At 36.6% G+C, this 23619-nt stretch overlaps 1 protein-coding gene across 6 annotated transcripts in view; it reads right to left on the bottom strand.

The window, feature by feature from the left end:
• The window catches only part of csmd3b (CUB and Sushi multiple domains 3b), a 343211-nt gene that overhangs the window by 125892 nt on the left and 193700 nt on the right, over nucleotides 1–23619 (bottom strand). For all 6 annotated transcript variants that reach the window (XM_088404543.1, XM_088404544.1, XM_088404545.1 and 3 more), the window contains exon 6: nucleotides 12365–12477. In XM_088404543.1, coding sequence (XP_088260669.1) covers nucleotides 12365–12477 — 113 coding nt within the window. The remainder of the gene's footprint in view (nucleotides 1–12364; nucleotides 12478–23619) is intronic.

The following is a 23619-nucleotide window of genomic DNA, read 5'->3' as shown; positions in this document are numbered from 1 at the left end:
AACAAGTGTCATCTGTCAATGTCAGTATGATGAAGTTGTTCTTTTAGTGCCTTGAATTGGCAAAGCCGCCGGACTGTGTAGTCCTCAACACATTTCCGGCGTATTTAACTGTCGTGCAGAGCAATACCAATTGTTGCTGTGATTGCTGCTGCGATTGGCTTGACATTTTTTTCTTATGTGTATAATAATAACCGGGCATCTGGGAAAAGAAAAAAATGCCTTGAGCATCAGCCCTATAAATGACATTTCAAAAAGCATTAATGTATGCGGAAATTGCTTTCGTGTTAGGTTATCACACCAAAATCCAACCAATTAGAATGACGTATTTATTCCACGCCATCGATTTGTCGCCATGTGTGATGCATAAAGCCAATGATGCGTCTGACAGCATTCACTACTATTTTGGCTTACCAAAGGCGCCTTTAAGTGCAGCAAGAAATATGACGTCGTTAGATTAGCGCCCTCCATTTGCGTTCATCTGCGAACTAGTGAAATTTGTATCCGCCTGAGCTAAATCATTGACTGCGTTTAGAGTGCGTCTTACAACCTGCGTGAATATGCATCAAAGTTAAACATCCCTATGGTGATGTTCTGGCGGCAGATGGAGGGCCAGATGTATTGAACTAAGCCTCACTTATAGGCTTAAGTGTTTGATTTTAAACAAAGAAATGAACAAAAAATGGATTGAATTAGAGCAAACGTCGCCTTTAATACAAGACTTGTCGGAATGCATTTACCAAGATGCTGTTCCGAAATCTAATATTAGCTTGGTGCCTTTTAAGGACAATTTAGGTGTATTTTTACTTATTAATAGAACACATTAAAAAAGCGTAATAGTAAGCGGGCACCCAAAGGGCTGAAACATTTTTATTTGGAGGAAAGTTTCATTTTAACGACACAGAGCTTTTATGATTATACCGCGGCATTCTCCGAGGAGCTTATTGAGGCACACACACAAATATGGACTATTTAACTCTCAAAGTTTGGGCTTAGTGTATGTTCTAATGTGGCCAAGTGGTGATGGCAAGTACTAGCTGCTAATGGCAAAGGAACAAAATATAATTATACTCAATTTATTATAAGCTAATGAGAACTAAAGCGAGCTAACTAAAAGCTAAGAAGATAAATTCTTGCCCGAGTGAGAACCAGTTTTGCTGAAATATATACCTTTCTTGATTAATTTCTGTGCACACGCGAAGATTTTTTCAGAACCAGCACTCCTTGTACTCTTGTCAATTTTTTTTATTACATTTGACTGATAGTTGTGGTGGACGGTTGCCATGGCGGCGCGCTGAAGGATTGCGCCGTCGTCTGTTCATTAAGGGCTGATCGTAACACCCCGCAGACACAGAAACTCATGAATAGGTCATGCGGTGAGAGGACGGCAAGGAAGGCGCATGATTGCTGGCTATCGCCTTTGGGTGGGAAACGTGATGGTTCACACCTTGCACTTACAAGTGGGACAAAACCGCACGACTCACCGATTATAGTTGTGTTTATGAATCCCCATTGAAAGAAAGGTTTACTTTTGGATGCGCGTAAGCACCTTGTCTTTTAAGTCGGCCTAACAGTTTTAGACACGGGGGATTTCAGAGATGTTAAAGTTGGTCCTTTGAAAATCAACGAGTTTACAGGTAGAACGAGAACATAGCCGGAATCTCTCCCAAGTTTTTAGTTCCGCTGACGCCGTTAAATCTTCGCGTTCACGTATGTTAAGTTAGTTAGTATGTTAAGTAATATTTTTTTTTCTTTGAACAGGTTCATGACATTTTTTTATATAAAGTGTTTCGGGGGATATATAATCAAGGTTCTGATAGCATCAGAATTATCCAAAAACCTAGCAATTGAATATAAATACATACAAGGCCAAACACTTCATTACTTTCCATTTTTGGACTCTAATGTCATTATTTAAGGACATTTTCCCCCAAAAAAGTATATTCTACATCTGAGGTTAATGTTCTGAGCTATAAAGCAATACTAGGGACACCAGGACAAAAAAGGAGTCCAGTCTAAAGTTACTCGTGCGGCTCAAGGTCTCAAAGTCCCAAGACCTCAAGAATGGGACTACTGAGACTTTGTCTTTGCGTTGCAATGCTGAGGAAGTGAAACACTTGGCAACTAAAGGGGTCCTTGTCTTGGTCTAAGGTTACTGGTCTCCAGAACAGGACTACCAAGACTCTAAATCCTTCATCCTTGGATATAAATATAAATAAAAAGGCCAACATTTTTCCTTCCCAGTCTCGAGCCAAAATTGTAATGATTTCATGAGCACAGTCTTCAAAATGGTGTCTCCCAAGTTACCTGAAGATTCTCCAGTCTAAATCAGGTACAAGTTTCAAAGTCTCAAGAAGGGGAATGGTGAGTCTTTAAAGCCTTCATATTTGGCTATAAATACCTGCAAGGTCAAATACTGCTATAAAGCATCCATTACTCCAAGTGCTTAAACTAAACTTGTGTTGACTTCATCAGCACAGTCATCAAAATGGGCTCTGCAAAGGTACATGAGAATTCTCCACAGAGACTTGATACTAAAGGAGTCTGTTCTGCTCTACATCTTTCATGTCCATGTTTTACAGTCAAAAAGACATACTGGAATCACAGGGACTCAAAGGACACTCTCTGGCTGAGGGACGATACTACTTCAGATGATATCTTTCAACTTTCTACCAAGTAGCTGGCACTACCTAGGTATCATACTAGATACCATATGAGCCCAGGGCTAAGGTTTCTAACCATGAAGCAAGACTGAAAACACCCATGAAGCAAGACTGAAAACACAAGGACACTAAGGACTTTTTCCATGGAAGTAAAAACCTAGAGCTGAGGAACTATCCTACTTCAGATGCTATTGATAAACTTTCTACCAAGAAAATGGTTTTACCAAGGTATTGTACTAGGTACCATATGGATCTTGGTCTAAGGTTTCTAACCATGATGCAAGACTGGAAGCACAATGACTCCAATGTTTTTTGTTTTTTTTTTCCCCCTGGAAGTAAACTCCTAGAGCCAAACACTAAGAGACCAAATTACTCCAAATGACATCCAACCACTTCTAAGAAGACGGCACGACCAGGGTACTATAATATGTACTATATGAGTCCAGTCTTAGGTTCCTACGCACAAAGCAAAAATGGGATTAAAATAACTAACTAACTTGAATAACTGGGTTGGATGTAAACATCTGAAATCTTTGATCAAACTCAGATTGCTGGTTAAAGTCTTGCAGTCATTTAGCAAACAGGACACATAAGAACACTTATAATACTTTGCTCTTAGACACCCTCTTTCAGAGAACGCATATGGGATGATGTTCCAGTCAACCATTGTCAGATAAAATGTTGAAAGTATTTTTAACCAAGACTCATGAGACAAGTTCTCAGAGTAACCAGTATTTTTGGTACATGCAGTTCCTCGAGCTTCTACTTCCCTGCCATGTGTGACTCATCCACTTGCCCCACTAGTACAAATAACTCAGGCCAGTGGTAATGATAGAAGTTGACCTATTTTGAGGGAACCTGAACTGTAAAATTTGTGTCACCATTTATTATTGTGAGCCTGTTGACAACTTGCAGCAGTGCACTGCTATTCCGGCTTTAATGGAATTCATGTCCCTTTATTCCCTTTACCAGTGGGAATGAGTAAGAGCCGCAGTCGCCGCCATAGCCTGCGAATAATGCATCTTCATACACAGTCGATGGTGCGTTCGCTTGGATGTGATCCGTACATGAATAAAAGATCAAACCTATGCCGTAATTAATCCACGCTTAATAGCTTTTTTTCCCTCTCACAGTGTAATTGCCCTGAGGCCTCAAAAGCTAATGCACGAACATCTAAGCAAGGCAACAATAATTGCTCTAAAGCAACAATAATTTAAAAAAAAAAGATCTTTGAAATCATAATGGTGACGTGATAAGTGACAATAGTCTCCTTAAAGGTTCTACACTAAAAATGTACCTGCATGGACGTCTCTTGCCATGTCTGCACTAACAAGTGACCAAATACAGAAATTCATTTAAAAAGATTTTTTGGCAAGGCATGTATTTATGTGTGTTTAATAAGTCATTTAATTCCAAAGACATACTTGTATTTATTTATTAAGATCACAGACATTCAATTCAGGTAATTACTGCTTGTTGATTATATTGTTTTCATTTTTTCAAGCGTTTGGCTAAAGCAGGGTCTAGATACGCAATCAAATGGAGACAGAGCGCAAAAAATGCAAGTTCTTATAAAAGAAAGCAGGATTTTATAAAATAAATCAAGAATTTTTATTTAAATCAACAAAAAAAATAAGGTTTTTGGTTGCAATTTGATTTAAAAAAGTAAGTTTGATATTTAATTGAATCACAATTATACTTTTGTAAGCTCTTCGTCTTGGCATTGATCTGTACAGTCTTTTTTCTCATTCTTTAGATAGTACTTTCCACAAATCACTTTTACTCTTAATTTCAGATTGTCCATTCATCAAGTTTGACTGACTGATTGATCTGATTGTTTTGTTGGCATTCCCTATATCATCTAGTGAATGCATAACGTGACCCCAGCCACTACTGTAGCTTCTATTCTATGCACCTTATAATGCGGTGCGCCTTATACCACATATGAAAAGAGGTTTAAAATAGGCCATTCATTGAAGGTGCGCCGTATAATGGGGTGTGTCTTATAGTGTAGAAAATACGGTAATTACTGACTTTATGTACCGAAGTGCTAAAGTAATTGAGTACTCTTGGTACGCAAAGTACTAGAGCAATTTTTTAAAATTTTCATTTATTGATAAGATACCATATCTTAAGCATTCTTCAAGCATTTCAGTTTGTAATGTTTAGTCATCTTATTTTAAAATGCATGCTTTTAATTTGAAGGGCTGCGCTGCATTTCAGTTTCCTATTTTTCGATTTTCGTTCGTTGTTCGGCTTGTCCCAGTGCGGTACTGAATGACGCTATATGTGGGTATTTCAGTTTATTCTCATTTATGTTGCTGATTTGTGTTGCTAACCGTGTTTTGTAACCTTTCATATGTTCTTTCTGTTTTAATGTTTGCACTTTTTATTAAGGAGTTGTTACTAACTTGCTAATGTAGACTTTTAATACAGTATGTTTACATACTAACGATTGTAAGTGTCTATACGTAAGTTCATTAGGTTTAAATGTGTTGTTAAGCTGTTGTTCTTCAGATACTATCGAAGGATACTCTGTGATACCTAATGATATCAAAGGATAGTTAAGTGCACTAAATTGATCAATTATTTTAGGTAATTAGGTATGGGAACAATCAATTGTGCTAATCAAGTACTTTAGGAATTGAGTACTTTTGGTACCTAAGTACTGATATCATCAATTACTGATTAACTGATTACTTCAGGTAATAAATGATTAATTTAGGACATTAATGGGACATTAATGGACATTGCACTTATAGAACGCCTTTTTACTATCCTCAAGTACTCAAAGCGCTCAAGTACTAGTGTAATTGATTACTAAGGGACTAAAATACTAAAATAATCTATAACTTTAGTAGTTAAAACCCTAGAGTAATTAATTATGTTAGTATTTGATTACATACTAAAGAAGTTATAGTAATTTATTATGTTAATGTATTAAGTCATTGATTACATGAGGAACTAATTGATTCAACATCAGTAATTTTTAAATACAAAAGACAAGGATTTGAAAAAACTTGAAAATATATAAACAAGTAACTGGGATTGAATGTCTCAACCCTTAAAAAAAATATGTAAAAATATTTTTTTTTTTGGTTTGAAGGAGTAATTGTGTTTATATAAGATTAACATATTTTATACCAGCAAGCCTTCAACCCTTGTTTTATGATAGTATAGTCCTTTCCTTAAAAAAAAGATAAAAATAACACATTTCCCCCATTTTTCTTAAATACGTGTAAGAATATACATTAACGATAACTGTACAAACAGTTATAGAAAATGAAGATCCTACTCGCTACTTTTAATTCTTCAATATCACCAGCTTGCCATGTTTTGAAGCATTTCGATCATACCAGGCTGAAGGACATTCAAGCACCACATGTAACCTGCTCCATGCTCTGCGCCTTGGCTAACATGTGACATGCGTGTCAAGGACCCCCGCTCAGCACATTATTAAGGCTGTCTAAATGGAGGCTATTATTCAAAGGGATTTAAGCCTTATATATGGAATCGTAATTGACAAGGCCAAGGCCGAGGAGCATATTATTCGCTTTGCTTATTTTGTGTCTGGTGATGGAATGATGGCTGCTGCGCTGCATGATTTTCTGCCTTTTTTTAATTTTTTTATTTTATTCATGACTGGATAAAAAAATCATATTCAACATAATCTTACAACACATTTTTTCATTTTTCAATCAGGGCTACAACAAACATTTGTCTTATTGTTTTTTGGCTAAAAAAATGTTTCAATTTACATCCCTTGATTTAGAAAATAGGACATATTTTCCAAATTATTTAGTGGAGGATTTGAATGTAATGACTAGTCACTTTGCTTCTTTACAAATTGGAAAGCAGACAAAAATGCTGATGGTTGGTTTCCAAATTAAAAGCAAATGTTCCATTTAGATTAAACACAAAGGATGGCAGAGCTCTGAGAATATGTAGTGTTGAAAAGCTACAATCCAAAGGATAATTTTACATTAAAAAACAATGTATCATAAGGATTAAGTGATGATCAAAATCATTTGCAATTAATAATAATTTAGTTGACAATTAATTGCTGTATATTTTCTTTTACGATGTGGCATTCTTTCTTTTGAACTTTTTTTTAATCGATTCTGTTATTTTTAGTACTTATATGAGACGAGTACATTAGTATTGAATGAATACAGATGCTGTGAATCTAATAATTATGTTGATTAATACATTTTTTATGATTTAGAATCTTTAGAATCTTTAAAATCTATATCTAGTGGACAGAATGAAAAGATCGTGCTTTGGCCAATTTTGGTCTCTAAACCAATGCTTTCCTCATTTTTTGGGTCATGGACCTGTTGAGACAAGTTCAATCTTTTTGAGGGGGGTATGAAAGTGTTTTTTAAGTTAATTTTAAATGTTCTATTGTTCTAATGTTCTATGTTGAAAATACAACAAATGTAAGGTAGAGGTAAAAGACCGGTTTCGCGTTTGGACGCACATTCTGTCATTGTTCTTTATCCTTTCTTTCGACTTCTTTTTTTATTTAGTGGCAGATTGTTGATTTCAACTTGCAAACCAAAGGGAAAAGAAAAAGTTGAACTCTGATTGACTGCAGTCATGCACATTTCCGCCTGGCCTGATTGAATAAATATGCTCACAGTTACATGCAGCTGGTCACATAATATCACAATTTGCAATCATATAATCACCCAGCCCTACTCAGATTGTAAGTAATTGACAGGGTGGGAAAAGTGCTTGAAGTATATACTCCACATTTGTTACATTTTTTTTTCGTTGTGTTTTTATCAGTCTCTGTGTGCAGCCCAATGGGGACGCGGATCAGAACTGGGGATAGGGGACCAGTGATCTAAATGGTTAATTTATTAACTTTAATTGGTTAGCCATGGGTCCCAAGATTGCTAGTGATGTTAAAGGGAGAAGTAAGAAGATGATTAGTATGGAAGCGAAGCTGGAGATAATCTAGAAATACGAAGAAGACAAGGCTAGGCTAGGCTAGGCTAGGCAAGGCTAGGCTACCCTTGCTAGGGATTATGGCCATAAGTAATTGTATACTGTACATGTATACAGTATTATAAATAAGTAGCAATATCCTATTGGGTTACCAATTTTTAATATGCATATACAATGTTGATGTTTTTACCTGAGGTTTCATGTATTTAAAAACATTCTCTTTAAACCTTTCTTTGAAAACAGTATATGATTCACATTTTTCAGGTCTGTTCCATACTTGTTCCATAAATGAACACCTTTAACGGAGACACACGCTTTTGTTGGTTCTTTTCTTGGATTTCTTGAAATCACTTGTGACTATACCAATCCTCTCTTGTTTAAAAAAAAAAAAAATCTGAATACTGTGGCCTATTATAATATAATATAATTATAATATAGTCTATTGTTATATGCTTCATACATTATTTGTACTGTTTTGAATTCAACCAAGTCAACAAATTTGAGCAAGTTTACGTAATGAATAATGAATGACTTCTGTGTATTTTGAAGGGTTGATAAATCATATCGATTTTTTGTATAGTGGAGACAGACACAGTGTTTGTTTTATAAATATTACCATACAGTATACAGTATATCTACACCACGGAGGTAAAACTCAAAGCCAGATCCGGCCTGCCACATCATTTGACGTGGTCCAAGAAATGCTGCATGACTTCAAGTTTCTGGCTAAAATACCAAACTTGCAAGTTGACTTCAACTTTTAAATTCTTTTGGGAAAAAAAACCCAACTCTTTTTTTTCTACCCAATCTCTAATTTGAACTGTTTTTACCAGCCTCTGATTTCAAATACAGATAAGTGTGTGATGAGCACACTTAAAATTCATTTGATTTGCAATCATTCCAGTCCGCTTGGACAGAAACTATAGCTACAATGTGGCCCACGATAAGAATGAGTTTGACACGCCTGCTCTACACAGTAGGTAAGGTATGGCAATAAGAATGAACTATATGATATATGGTATAATGATTCCTTATTCAAGAATTCCTTTATTTTTTAATTAATATTTATTTTATTTGTTCGGTAATTGATTAGAACGGACTGTGCGTTGGTCCTCCTGTTTTGCCCACAGAACGATGAGTGATAGGAAAGCTAAAAAAAAAAAAAAAAAAAAAAAAATGGCAGGATAAGATTGGCTAGACATTCGGTCAGAATTAAAAGCAAACTGTTTTATATGTGTTTTCTGCATTGCTTTTTTCCATTGACTATAAACTGGGATGACTTTGCGCTCCCGCCAAGAGTTGGTGGACTACGCCCAGTTAACTGAATGAACTGGCTCAGGTCAAATAACGACTGTCAGGATTACTGGGGATGTCTTTCATGGGGGCGGGGCATGGATATGGTGGTGATGACTGAAATGAGTGATGGATTGGTGCTTTGTCTGACAGACTGACAATTACAATTTGTGGCGTAAAATAAATGGCGGACCGATGATGACGGACCACCAAAAAATGTAAAGTGCTCACTATATACTACTATATAATAGAAATATCGTATTATTAGGACTATCAGATACAACTTTATCTCGACTTGAGGATACTGCTGGAAATGTGAATTTCCCTACGGGGATGAATAAAGTATCTATCTATCTATCTATCTATCTATCTATCTATCTATCTATCTATCTATCTATCTATCTATCTATCTATCTATCTATCTATCTATCTATCTATCTATCTATCTATCTATCTATCTATCTATCTATGTTGCTGTTGGCAGACTTAAAACAATAAATAAAGAAAAATTTAAAACGTTCATATACCATCTTTTTGCATGAATATCTGATGTTATGATTTGCGTTTTATAGTCCAGTGTAGCATATTTTAAATTAGCTTATTTTAAAATTTGTTTTTTTTCATAATTTTGGTGGCTGCGGTTTATATACCGGTGTGGCTGATAGTATGGAAGATACGGTACATCTTTCAAAATGAATACATACTGGATACATGAGGGTTTTTTTTCAGTGAACAAGTTTAAAAAACATCACAAACAGCAATGAAGTTGGACATCACAACAAATCACAACCACACAATAAAAAAACACCATCATTGCCATACTGTATATAGCATTATTAAATGTAAATGATTATTTTTGTGACCAATGGGGAAACGTGCTTACGTAACATCCTCTCATCAATTACCATCGAATGTGACAGGTAGACTGTTGCTATTTAGTATTAGGACCCCCCTAACATGCACACATATGCTCATTAGACACTAGTTGACAACAGCAGGGCAAATATTAAGACACAGCCAAGCTAGCCTGGCTGAATGTCACCCTTTCCCCACTCTCGCTCTTAATTCGCCGCTTCACATTTTGGGGAGCGAAGGCACAATTAGACGGATATGCGAGCCAATTGGCTGACCTCCTGTGGCTCAACACACACATTTACCAACGCACACACTAACAAAGAGAGTCACGCAAAGAAAGTCTGACCATCTAGTAGCTGGCAGTGCCAAAGCCTCCCTGGGAGGTCTCGGAGCGAGCGTCTTAGGGAAGCGACGCCTGCCTGCCAAAGCACATTTGCTCACGTTGTCTCTCCGGGCAAGGGGAAAAAAAAATATTGCAATTGTTTTGATGCCTTGTTGCTAAACTGAAATAACCTCCACTATTAGCACGGAGGGACTAAAAAGCAGGAGAATGGATATTTTGACATTTTACTACGTGAAAAATGTGTTTGTTTGAAAACCTTCTACGCATTGCTACTTAAAATCTTCACTGAAGAATCTTGGCCAGTGTTTAATGTAGTAATAAATTGGCTGTGAGTGTATGGAGCCTTATAATCAATAATCATAACATTTTTGCAGCGGGAATGACTGACAGCTCTCGTTAGCTCTCAGGGAACCAGCGGCTGATTAATCAAGGAACTTTTTCCAACCGCAACCCATCATTAACAACCCTGATTAACCTTTTAAAACGGAATTAGGCGATCAATCAGGATCAATTAAGCCGACCCCCGAGGGGAGGCGGTCAGCTTGTCAGTCAGCCAATCGGGAGGTAGATTCGGAAATTATCAAATAGAAACTAATTAAAATATATTAAAAGATAATAGAAAATTACTGAAAATATATATATAAAATAAAATAAAACATCAAATAAAAAATAACACCATCTTAGTTTGAAACTACATCATCCAAGGAACCACCACCTCTTTGAATCAGATTCATTAAATAGTGACGGATGAATGAGGTGCCATATGTGTTTATAACCAACCATATAAGACCACTGCACTGGGGAATCATTATAATTAAAAGAAAATAATCATAAATTACTTCACATCGAGACCATCTGGGTACACATGAGTGCAATTTTAAAAGAAAAAACTTGATTTGAATATGCCCGCAGAAGACCACAAATCTGCCACGCGCTAGCCGCTAACTGCTAATGCCGCTTGTGGACATTAATAATGCACATGTTGAATGCGATGATGGTCGACAGGCTGTAAATATGAAAGAGGGATTTATGATGTATTCACTGACGCACTATCATAAAAAAACAATCAACAAGATTACCTCAGAAGGTTTCTAATCGGATTACACGGGATAGAGATTTTGTATGCCTTCACATCTAGAGCCGTATAAAAAAAAAAAAAAACAAACAGAACAGAAGGTTCCTTGTTCACACAAATATGTAAAAGGGGAAAAAGTTTAAAGCTTCAATTCTCCATTTAATCAATGTCCAAGACGTGTAAAAAAATGGACATACTGTATGCAGCAACAAAAATGAAGTAAAAAGGCAGAGCTTTTAAACCTATGTAAGAAACACATTATAATTCGGTGACAATATAATAGAACATGGAAACCTGTTAAGTCTTGCGTGTCTACTTGTTCCCTACATGTTGGAATTAGTTTACTACAAAATTTTTACTTTTGCTGTACCCTCCTGAGACCTAGCCTATTCCTTTGTGTCCACCGTTGTCCACTTTTTGCCCCCACATTTATCGCAGAGAAATAATTACATAATTTAATTCTGAAGCAGCTACAAAGAATGCAAACAGATGCAAATACAGCAAAATGTTCTCTCTTTTCTTTTAAATAAGCATGAAGAAATAACTTCTAGTGCAAATTTCCTGCATTAATAGATTAAAAAAGTATGGCAACTCATGTTTACATTAATTATGTTTACATTGTGACCATTATGAAATCACAAATTTTACAAGGGAGTGAGAAACGGATGGACAATTAAAAAGCCACTAAAAGGTGATGTTGAAGACAGTGACACAATACTGGTTAAAATTCCATGCTATTTTCTATTATTTTTTTTGCTTTCAAGTGGTGAATGCAGAATACAAAAAAACAAAAAAAAAACGCTGCAAAACTTGTTTTGTGGTTTCTCAAAACAGGGATTGGACCTTAGATTTTTGATACATTATTTCTATATGTACAAAGAACACAAAAAAGTTTCAGCAAGTGGTCCTATTCTATTGGCCCGTTAAACGATGATTAAATGCTATTGTCAGTCGTTGAAGTCACAACAAAACTGTTTCTCCATTCCTGAAATATAAATGGTGGAGTTGTGCAATTTTCTAATAACACTAGCAAGGTCATCTTAAATCATCCTTTGTGAATCCTGCCTAATGAAATGAGCAAATGAAAATTAACACACTTTGTTCTGGCAAATTCCTGATAGGTAATGATATCCAAATTTTGGGGTTTGGTGGTGGTTGGTGTGTTTATACTATGTGCTCACTCACCTTGATAGTGTGCACTGAAACCACGGTACCGGTGGTTATTGTCTGTGACAAAATGCAGACGCAGCCAGTTTTTGTTGCTGATGATTGGTGCTGGCACATTGCTGCCAGACAACCTGCAACACAAAACAAAAACATATTTCATATTATTGATTCCAACGCTATGAGAGACACTAAAATTCACTTATATATATATATATATATATATATATATATATATATATATATATATATATATATATATATATATATATATATATATATATATATATATATACACGGGCTTGGGGAACATGCCAACTCCACAGAATGGCCTATGGTAATGAGCCCCATGCTCGCAATCTTGTAAATCCCGGAATATGGTACGTACAGGGGATTGATTGACTGACTGCTGCTCTCCTGCTGTGAGAAGTGATTATCAGAATCATTATCACCATTATTAGTATCATTTTTATTATTATACACAGTATGCTTAGAGTGGCTCAATGACACCTAATGAAGTAGCAAAAAAAAAATGATCATTCGTATTCATAGCTCTTTTATCAGATTCACCCGGCTGCACGCTTGAGAGGATTTGACCCAGCAAATTTCACAGCAGCTAGTACAGTGAGCGGTCTGGCTAAAGCCAACCCCGCATCTGCCTACGCTAAATGCAAATATAGATGATTTATCGACAAGAAGAAATGCAATTGTTATCCACACATCAGGAGATTCGAGAGTGCAGCTACACTATAACCTTGTAGTATGTCAAGTGGATGGCCTTCTTTTGAACTGCTCTTAACATTTATTGAGCATTAGTATCACCATTCAAAATCATTAAGAACACAATAGCACCCGTGATATATTCGGAAAATACAAAATGAAGTTTGCTATTAGTTTTTGACTCCTAAAACACAAGGAAAAGCAGAGACTTAACAAAGACTTAAAATACAAAAAACATAGTATTCCTTACATTTTTGTATGAAGTAAATATGAATATAGTAACAACCAAAGGATTAGGGGAGACATTTGGCAACAACGTAAACAATTGGTTCACGATGATGAGAAATCCAGTTTAGAGTCCATGCCGTTATATCGGGTCGGGTCACAAAACCCCCAAAGGGTCACGGGCCTGAGACGTGTCAATTCCTCTTCTTCACAGCCAACAGTCACAGAAAACATTCACCCTAATCTACCAAGATACTGATCACATAACAAACATATTAACTGATTGCATAACAAATATGGGATAACCCATATACAATTATTCTGACACATTATTTGGTTAAATCGATGCTATTGCCACGAAATAGCTGTGAAGACACACCGCATTCAAACACCGTTAGCATGTTAGCTTCGTGCTGGTCTTTTTTCACGTTTTTTATTAAAGGCACCGGCTGTAAAACATTAGTGCTGTGAATTTATAATAAACAGCAGACAAAGCAACCAGACTCCCAGGGGACTCGCGGGCGTTTGTGATGGATTAACACCGCCGCTTGTTGCGCATCCTGAGTTATAATTGTGACGGGTCGCCAACAAATGTACTCTGTATTCAAAATGAAACTCCATCGCTTCGCTTTGGCAGCGGCATCATTACCTGCAATGTATCATTAAAAGTTGAGGTGTGTGCATATTTAAGACCTTCTAATATTAAAAGAGGAATTAAAGCATAAATCTAAAGCGAGGGAGAAATGTTGTGTGCGTCGAGTGTATACAGTTGCAGCGTGACAGGCTTAATCAGGCTGGAAAGGGAAAAGAAAACAAGCTGGCGAGATAGAAAAAAATCTGGCGAAAAGGACCATGGAATAAGTAACAATTTAAATATATTAGAAGCCTATTTTTTAACTGAAATAAATTAGGCTAGGCGGATTAGAACAATAGCTTGCTGATGCTAAAATAACAGAATTTAACTTGAAGCAGTGATCCAAAGCCATAGCACCTGAAGCTCAGCAAAAACCACCAAAATTATACTACCTGGAGCTCAACTCGTCAAACAAAGAGGTAATATGATGCATACGATTCCGGAGACAAAGCAAAATATGTCAAATGGAGATGAATGAAGTTTGGCTAATTGGAGGCTATCAAGTTAAATTACTTAAGTTTGGACAGAAGCAAATTATTTTTTGTGCTTTCTAATGACCACTTATGTTCTAGTTTAGATTTTTTTTTTTTTAAATGTTCACGACAGCAGTCTAAAATGTCATAAGCAGCAACACTCTCAAGCCAAACAAGAGCAGACCCTAAGTGGAGTCGTCTTCATTTCTGCCATGAGAACAAAAGCATTATTAAATCATTAATCTGCACTCATGGCTTGCATTTGCGTCGGCACGCTCTCCCTAGGTACAGCGACGGCTATTAAAGCACTTCGTGGGCGTCACACAAGACGAGCTTGGCGACATCTCCGAAGGCGGAGGCGGACTGCATTTGGACACGACTTTCATATTAGGACTTCCAACATATTAATAAAAGACAAGAACAACTTACGACACTCTGTAAAGCAACTCTTGTTGAGACAAGAGAACTCAAACAATGCAATCGAACTAATTGAGAATTTCAAAGCTTGGCAAACAAGCAACTGTGATAACAGAACACAAGGGGTCTGAAGCTACTTGAAGCCATGCTAAGTCAATTAAAGTCAAACCTGAAGCAACACTGATATACATTATGTTAGATGATGCTGACAGTAGCTAATTAAAACTGAGTTTACAAGCTAAGATGGAAATTCAAGCTACGCTCTAGGGGGAATTTGAGAAACGGACTAACTGTGCTAAAAAGCTAAAAAAAAAAACTCAATCTTAACTGAAAAAGCTCAAGGATGCTAGAGGTCAGTTTTACTATAAAACTAAAATAGTGAAAGCAATGCAAAATAAAGATGAAGATAAAACTAAGTGGGGCACATATAAATGATGAAATATTTCCTTTAAGCATCTATCCTAGTAAGGGGTGAATTTTGGTGAGTTATAAAACGTTATTTTAGCATCTTGAACTGGATTTTGTAAGTTTGTTCAGGGTCACCATTTGCCAAAATCTCGCCAGAGGTTGCCAAATGTTTGACAGTTTTGATGGTTTTCACCTTTCTGCTGGTGTCACGAGGAAATATCAAACATGTTCATAATCAAGCAGTACAGTCAAACGTCTGGTGAAGTTTTAGCATTTTGGCAAAATCTGATATTGAAGGCATCCTTACCATATCAAAACACCTGTTCTCTTCACTGGCAGTCGCCAACTTTCACCTTTTGATGAATAAGAGGCTTAAAGCTAAGCAAAGCTAGGCTAATTATAGACAAGCTAGCAGGCTAGCCGCGAGCTGAACCTAAATATTTAAAGCTAAATTAGCTAAAAATAAGCGTGGAGATAAATTTAAGGGATGCCATTGATAAGTGAAACAAAAGAGCTAAGAACTAAAGACACAACAGCTTAGGTAGCCTAGCTAACTGAATCTCAGCCAACTAGCAATCAGATGCTAAGATGACTAAAGATGAGAAATGAAACTAAGCTGCTCAAAAGTGGGGCAAAATGGAGTTAGCTAAGGTCATTTTCTTAAACGTGAACCAAAGCTAAGATATTTTGTCAGCACAAATGGAGAAAAACTAACAAACATTTCATCATCTTGCACACTAAGCTCTTCTTCTATGTGTCTTCCTCCTCCTTTTTATTCTTCTAGATTCAAGTTTTTACTGTAATACTATATTCCACAATCAAGCAAATAATAAAATAGGCAATAAAACAAAAACAAGAAAACAATAATACGTGTAATAATAAGCCTAATAATAATCATATCACTAATAAATAAATAGACTTACATTCTGAGCATATTATGAAGTGGGTGGAGTGGAAGAAACTGTATACATAGTGCAAAATATGTAGTGTGAAATATTATGAATTTAGCCGCTTTCCTGCACTGTGCAGAATATGTAAGGTATGTGTGTGCGTGTGGTAAAGTCTTCATAGTCTTCATAGTCTTCTTCTTAGTTTTTGGTGCGTTACATCTGATTGGTGCATACCGCCACCTACTGGGACTAAAGAGGGTTGACGACACTAATCTGCTACCCACATCAGTGTCTCATGATGAATCAATTTTTTAACTCATTGGACTACATGTCAATCATTAAATAGTAACTTGTGATAGGCCGCATTGTCCACCACTAGGGTAAACTACATGGAACATGTGTAGCGCGTGTGTTTGCACTTTGTGAGCACTCATTAGACAGTAGGGGGAATGCGATTTAATCAGGCAATCTGTCTTAATAGCCTCCGCTAATTAAGACAGGTGGGAACTGCTATTCACACACATTCACACACAACTACATGTATACACACTTCATCGAAGTATGCCGCTGGGCTGAATGTAGTCCGGGTGGAACCGTCATCAATCAGTTTGCACAGACAGCAGACGGATGTGTGTATGAGTTTGTGTGAGTGTGACACTCGCCATCAATCTCAAGTGGGCAGAGGGTAATCAGCGCTCACAACGGGACCCCTCCTCGTACCCCCCCGACCTCCGTTATCTCATCTGAACGTCTCCCCACGCCGTCTCGTGAAAGAGAAAGATGTCATAAAACATTAGTGCACGCGAGTGCGTATCAAACCGGACGGTGAGAACATAAAACGCAACAAGCCGAGTGAGTAGCACAAAAATGGCCGCAACACTGCCCTACATTGTATTGACTCGTGCCTTTCACACTGAACCCTGCAAAGACACTTTCACACAGCTATACACTGAGTGACACTATTTATTTCTAATGAGAATTTCTAACAATAGCATTCAGAAAGTAGACGCTTGCTAGCAATTTGGACCATAGAAGAAATCTGTCATCAAAAAAAAAAAAAACCTTATTATTAAAGAAAAAAACAATATAAATTGCTGCTACTTTATATAAACACAATGTGTCCTGTACAAAAGAGATTTGTTCACAAAAATGAATCATTACATAAAATATTAATAAGTATTTGACCACAAAAATTAACCCACATTGTTAGACTCAAAAAGAAATATTTCTAAATAAATATTTACCCACAGAATAATATTCAACATAAAGTGTCGTCTTTTGGGATTATAGTAATAATTATTAAAAATAAATGATTAGCTTTACAGGTCACGACAGGTGGCACATGACAAGTTGGGTCGAAACATTTTAGTATGGGAGAAAATTTACAATAATGAAATTGAATAACGTACTATGCATAAAATTTGTTTTATGAACTTGTATGTTCCTGAAAAAAATAATTAATTCAATACTTATATTTAAAGGATTTCTACATGTTTGTTTCATTTAAAATCTCGAGTACCCCCTGAAGTTCATTCAAGTACCCATTTGAGAACCACTGGTCTATAGGATATACCGTCCCAGTGGTATTTCCTAATGGAAATGGAAGTGGGGATTTAACAAGAGGTCTGTGTAATTGCACAAGCATAAATCAATAAAGCAAATAAAAAGTTGACTGATAATTTGCTGTGCTTTATTGTGTATTGTTGAAATCCAGGTTCGGTTGTAAGGTAAATCAAATGTAAGCTGTGTTTGCTCAGCATTCCCAATGGTAGAAATGGCATACATATACTTTGCTGTAAACCTAATTACGTGCTTTTATAGTGCACTTTTAAAATAGATTAGTTCATTTGCAGTTTTTGAGTGATTGACGTTCTCCGTCTGACTGAATAGTCATCCCTCTTCATAAAGCGATAACATCAATGGTGATGCTTTGAGGTCTTTAGTAGGATATTTTTGGTGCGTTGTCTTTTTGCTGCTAACAGTCAAATATCCTGTTTTTATGACTGCTAACAGTCATATTTCACATCCAGAAGAATGGCGTTTGTGGATAAATTCTACCCGTCTGGCTTCTATATCCAATATTTTTTTTTTTTTTTTTTTTTATCTTCTATCACTAGCTTTGGCTGCAAACCTTCTTTCTCCAGAGTCTGATGTTCAACTCATTAAGATGGAATTTGCCTCTCAGATTCTGAGTTTTTCAGTAACTTCAATGTTTCTTTGAAATGCAATTGCTCTTTTCCCCATGTTGCAATCGAATGTGATGCAACTTTATTTGATGCTAATGGATGTGAGTCATGCCGTAAAGTGATTTTATGTTATGATACAACCACTTTTTTCATTTTGACGCAGAATTCTGTATAATTTGGTGCGATGATGCTTTTTTTTTTTCTTTAATTTTCATTTATTTTGTCCCGCCAAATGTTTCATCGTTTGTTGTGCCCAAGTATAATGTGCACCTCTGATTTAAGGGAATTTGTTTTTAATTAAAACATGTGCACTGTATCTAGGGAAATTTTGAATATGATATTCAAATCCATAAATGTATCCATCTACCGATGGACTCGTTTTTTTTAATACAAAGTACTAAAATGTTTGGAAAGACATGATAGCAAAAATGATGTTTGCTATTCTCTAGGGGTCAAGAAAGTAGTTTTATTATTTATTTTTAAATAACTATCTTAATGAAATAATTACTCCACTGAGACATTTCCAAATGGATGCAAGAGACCCATTAAAAATGTTTTTTTGGCAAGATATTAAAAAGAAGCATCCAAGTACATACACAGACATTTTATTTCCATTTTATCTCACATTGCAGAAACCCATCTGGCAATTTATTTATTTTTTCTTCCTTGGGAATCATGATTGCGAAGCTGGTTTCAGGTCATTTGAGTTCATTTTGATTAATAAGCATATTTCTTTTATAGAGTTTTAATTAAATATTGCTGGAGGATGTTGACCGCGCATTGCACAATGCCAAGGCGTATCGTTAAGTTTGTTTGAGGGCGGGCTATTGACAAATATGCTTGACGGGCTCATGTTATAAATAATTAAAGCGCTTCAAAAGTACACATCAAAGTAAATAAACCTAATTTTTCTGCTCAACTTTTCTGCCTTTTACCTGTCAAACCTTGAAACCTTCAGTTCCACTCGCTGCTTTGGCTCGTCAAAGGGAAAGAATAGAATACTTTGGTTTAAAATAGTTTTGCCAAGCTAGGAATAAACACACCATAGAGTGGATTCTATAGAAACAGCTCAGTGTCGGAACATCATTTCAACTGAAAACTGACAGTTTGTGTTTTCACTGCGTGGATCCAGCAGTTATAGCTAGGGACGGACCAAAATGAAAACCTTTGGCCGAAAGTACAAGTCAACCTCCGTTTTTTACTTCGGTTTGGATGAACGCGGTTATAAGCCTACCTCAGACTTTAGTGGTTACATAGATCATGGCTGTCCAATAACACATGGTGTGTGTTATTAAAATGACTAAATTATAGTACTTTTTGAAGCATTTTTTTCACCGCATATCGAATAATATACTGTTGTGGTTATAGGGGGGAAAGTGTGGGGCGGAAACGAGACAAGTGCGAGGTAATATGTGCGTGCTGTAACTCATGTTGCAACAATAAATTGGTTTCGAGTTTCAGTGCTTTATTTTTTTGACACAGCTGAATATAAATTTGTTGAATAGCCCTAAAAGTCATCATCACTAGTCATCTGACACACCAAATGGCTCCTACCATTTAACACCCGGATATCCTCAATCAATTTTTCAAACATCCTCATTACTCTTCAATCTTCAGACCCTCCATTTTGTTTGAAACTAAGGTCTTTGGCAATGATTTGCTGATCATCTTACTTGGGATGTTCTTGACCCAATCAACGACTGTTGTGACTGTTGTCAAGTCGTAGTGTCCTTTTCACAATGGGTCAAAGTCTGCCGAAAAATGTATCCACGCAACTTTGTTGTTGACAACAAAGAGGCAATTAGGTGACGTCTGATAAACAGGCTCTAAAACCGATGCATACTATATCAAATTAGAGGTGTATATAACCATTTTAAGCTTTGTAAATGATGTGACATTACTTTACATTCATTAATGTTATCCAGACAGATATATGTTATCCACAGATATGTGGAAAAAACTGGTCTGTTTTGAGTTAGTCAACCCCACTAATATAGGAGTTGAAAATGAGGGGAAAAAAATGGACTTTTACTTAGAGAAATACAGTAGTTTTATTCTGTATTTCATGCTTCAAAACTGTAAGGCACATAGACATTGTGTCAAAATTGAACTGATCTGGTATTTAATCTATTTTTTTTTTGCTCCTGGTAAAATTAGCCTTTTAATCAAGTGGTTCTCTGCTTTCGGTCCATACCCATAATATAACAGTGAGGAAAATAAGAACTGCGAGCAGTGATACATCGGCCTTTACACCCCCATTTTCATGATGGGTCCTCAAAAGGGTCATCAAACTTTAATTCTGTGATCAGCTGCAATTAGCCAATAGTTGCTTGCTTCGCTTGAGAAAATTTCTTAATCGTAACCATCCATTTACTAGAGCTGCTTATTCAAGAACACTGGCTTGCTGGTGCCTATCCCAGCTGACTTTGGGCAGTTAGGCAGGGAACACCCTGAGATTAACATCCGTTGATGCACCTAATCGCACCTAAGGACAATTTAATAAGTCCAATACAACTGCCATGCATGTTTTTGCAGTGTTGAAGGAAGCCAGAGTGCCCGGAGAGAACCCACACAGGCTCGGGGAGAACATGCAAACACAGCAAGGCCAGAGCTAGGTGGATTTTAACTGGGCTCCCTGGCCTGTGAGGCAGATGTGGTAACCACTGCTCCACCGAGTTGGTGGGAGCATACAATTTATTGAAAAATATGTTTCAAATTGAAAATGGTCCAAAAGTGTAATAGTTAGGAAGAGTAGATGAATACAATGGAAAATGAGCACTAGCTCGCACCACAAAGGCAAAGCACAAGGTCATTTTTCACTCATTGGACAAAACAGTCAACAGATCAATAATTCTGCTTTTTATTTCCAGGTATAGTGTTACAGAGAAAAGAAAAAAAAGATTGCTCTATGGTTATAGTGAATTCCACTCGACTCAGTTCACAGCAAGCAGTATTTTTGCAAAAGTGAATGATTCTCAAACAAAAGCGGTTTCTAGCTTTTTATTGCCTTTCTCAGTTCACGTTTACTAACAGTTACATTCTTTTTGAGGGGGTAAAACAACATAATTTTGCCTTTTGAAATTTTGCTTAGTTTAATTCAATCAAAACAAAAAAAATACCAAAATAGGCTAATGTGAATTACTGATGAGATGGCAATAAAAACTTAGTCGCAAGGACTCAAGCTAGCCAGTTCGCTAACACAAGGATAACTGAAACATAACTTCAACATAAAAGTATGCTATGGCTATTGTATTCTTGTCAATGAAAAATTTGGTGTGTTTATTTTGAGGTACATGGTCTTTTGTTCAAGTTAGTTCACGTGTCTGTTCCACTTATTAGTGTGATTGCGTCCACCTGTCCACGTTACACTGCTTCCCTTGTGTTGGCCGATCGGTTCACCTGTTCCAATTGTGTCTTGCCCAGGTGCTTCTTGTTGTCTCATCAGATTTGAGTGTATTTAGTTTCCTGCTTCCTTTCAGTTCTTCGGGTCGGGTCATTGCCAAAGTGTTGTTGTTGACATGGATGTTGTACCGTCAGTTACTCGTTGTCCACGTTAGTTAAGGTTCTGTGTTTTCAGGAGTTCTAGAGAAGAGTCCTTGATGGAAAGTTTATTTCTTAGTTTTTGTTTATTACTTTGTATGACGTTTTTTTGGTTCTTTTTTTTTTTTTGGTCGTATTTATATTAAATTGTTATTTTTGAGAGCAACTTGTCTCCCTGCTTCAACATCCCGAAACGTCTCCCCACCATGCTGCGTCACAACAATTTTAGACAAAGCATATTCAGTGGCCCAAATTTTGAGGCATCCCTAGATATGAGTCAGTAAAAACAGAGGTGCTCAGAATTTTATAATATTTTTTAAACAAATGTTCAAATTATTATTTTGATTTACAGTTTTGTTTTTGGTGCATTATTATTCTAATGAAATGCTTGTTAAGACAGTGAAAGGTTCTGCCAGGAGTGACCTCTTTTGTTTTATTTCCCATCTCGGTGTTTTGACTGCAACTTTATTTTGCCTTCACACAACAATCACATTAGCATACACTCATCTAATTATACACCTGATTTTTGATTCTCCCTCTATTTTGTGTAAGCAATTTTATAAAGCCGTTCTGAAGCATATCAGAGGCCGATTCATCTTAAAGCACCAATGCAATGTAATTCTGCATAGCAGGTATTTAGCGTGTTAGCCTATAGGCAACATGTCAAGCCTTCCAATGGTTGCTTCATGTTTACACCGCTTGCCAGATTAATAGCTGATCCCAAAAGACAGTACCCCTAGTAGAATATGGGTTTCGTTTGCATGCATTCTGTGCTTAATTTCACACGTTCTAATCCTGTACAGAAGCTACATTCAAGTCGCATGGTGGCGGATTAGAGCTTAATTGCTTACACGCTTGTAATCTAATTGCGGTATTCTCGCGTTCCATGTTTGACGTGTTTCTCGCCAGCTCATGCATCCTTCCGCTTCAAGCTATCTCCCAGGGGACCCCAATTTCGCATCCCGCCCTTCTGCTAGCAACTCTTCTTCAGCGATGCATGACCCCTCGCATTACTACATAATGGTCTGCTCAAAGGTGGTTTCGGTAAATTTGAAGGTCGTTGGGAGCCCGGAACATGCTGGGGGAAATAGTCTCAGTCTGAGCCTGTTTACAATCATTTGGCCAATAGTACGCTAATGGATTCCCAAGAGACTCTTCGATTGACTGATGTGTTTTGCAGAGTTCATTTTTGGGGGGGGTGAGAGAAACACAAAATCACTTTTCTAGCAGTTGGCAAGTCATACTGCACACATTGGGCAAAATGTAATTGTGTAACTACAACTGCACTTCATTACAAAATAACCTTAAATTTGTTAAATTGTTGACATCTTCAAATGTTTCATGTTTTTCCAGCCTTTGAATGGACTCTTTTGCAGGAAGAAATGCATGCTCAATAGCCTTTATGTCTGATAATTGACTCGCCTATTTCCTGTCTCTGTGTGTTGCTTTGGTAAATACCAACGCCATGAGCCATTATCCTGCATAAGCTTTGAAAATCGCTACTTTTGTTCACATAGTTATCATTATAACTTTATACCCATATTCAGCTCTCTTGTTTATACATTGATTATACCTCTGGATAGCAGTCACAGATATGCATTACATTTGTCAACCAGTTCTAGACTCTTAAACTTATATAACATATTTTTTTTAGTCAATTAGCAATCTATTTTACGTCCTAAAAACTCCAATAGTGTTATCATAAAATAACATGGAAAGATATGAAAACTTTTTTACAATTTCCCATCCTTCAATGGATATTGTTCTCTTCCGTCTGATGTGT

Source organism: Hippichthys cyanospilos, chromosome 21 (assembly GCF_059441005.1).
Source record: "Hippichthys cyanospilos isolate Australia breed blue-spotted pipefish chromosome 21, RoL_Hcya_1.0, whole genome shotgun sequence".
Lineage (NCBI taxonomy): Eukaryota > Metazoa > Chordata > Actinopteri > Syngnathiformes > Syngnathidae > Hippichthys > Hippichthys cyanospilos.
Note: the sequence above shows the minus strand (reverse complement) of the source record. Positions and strands in the feature narration are given on the sequence as shown.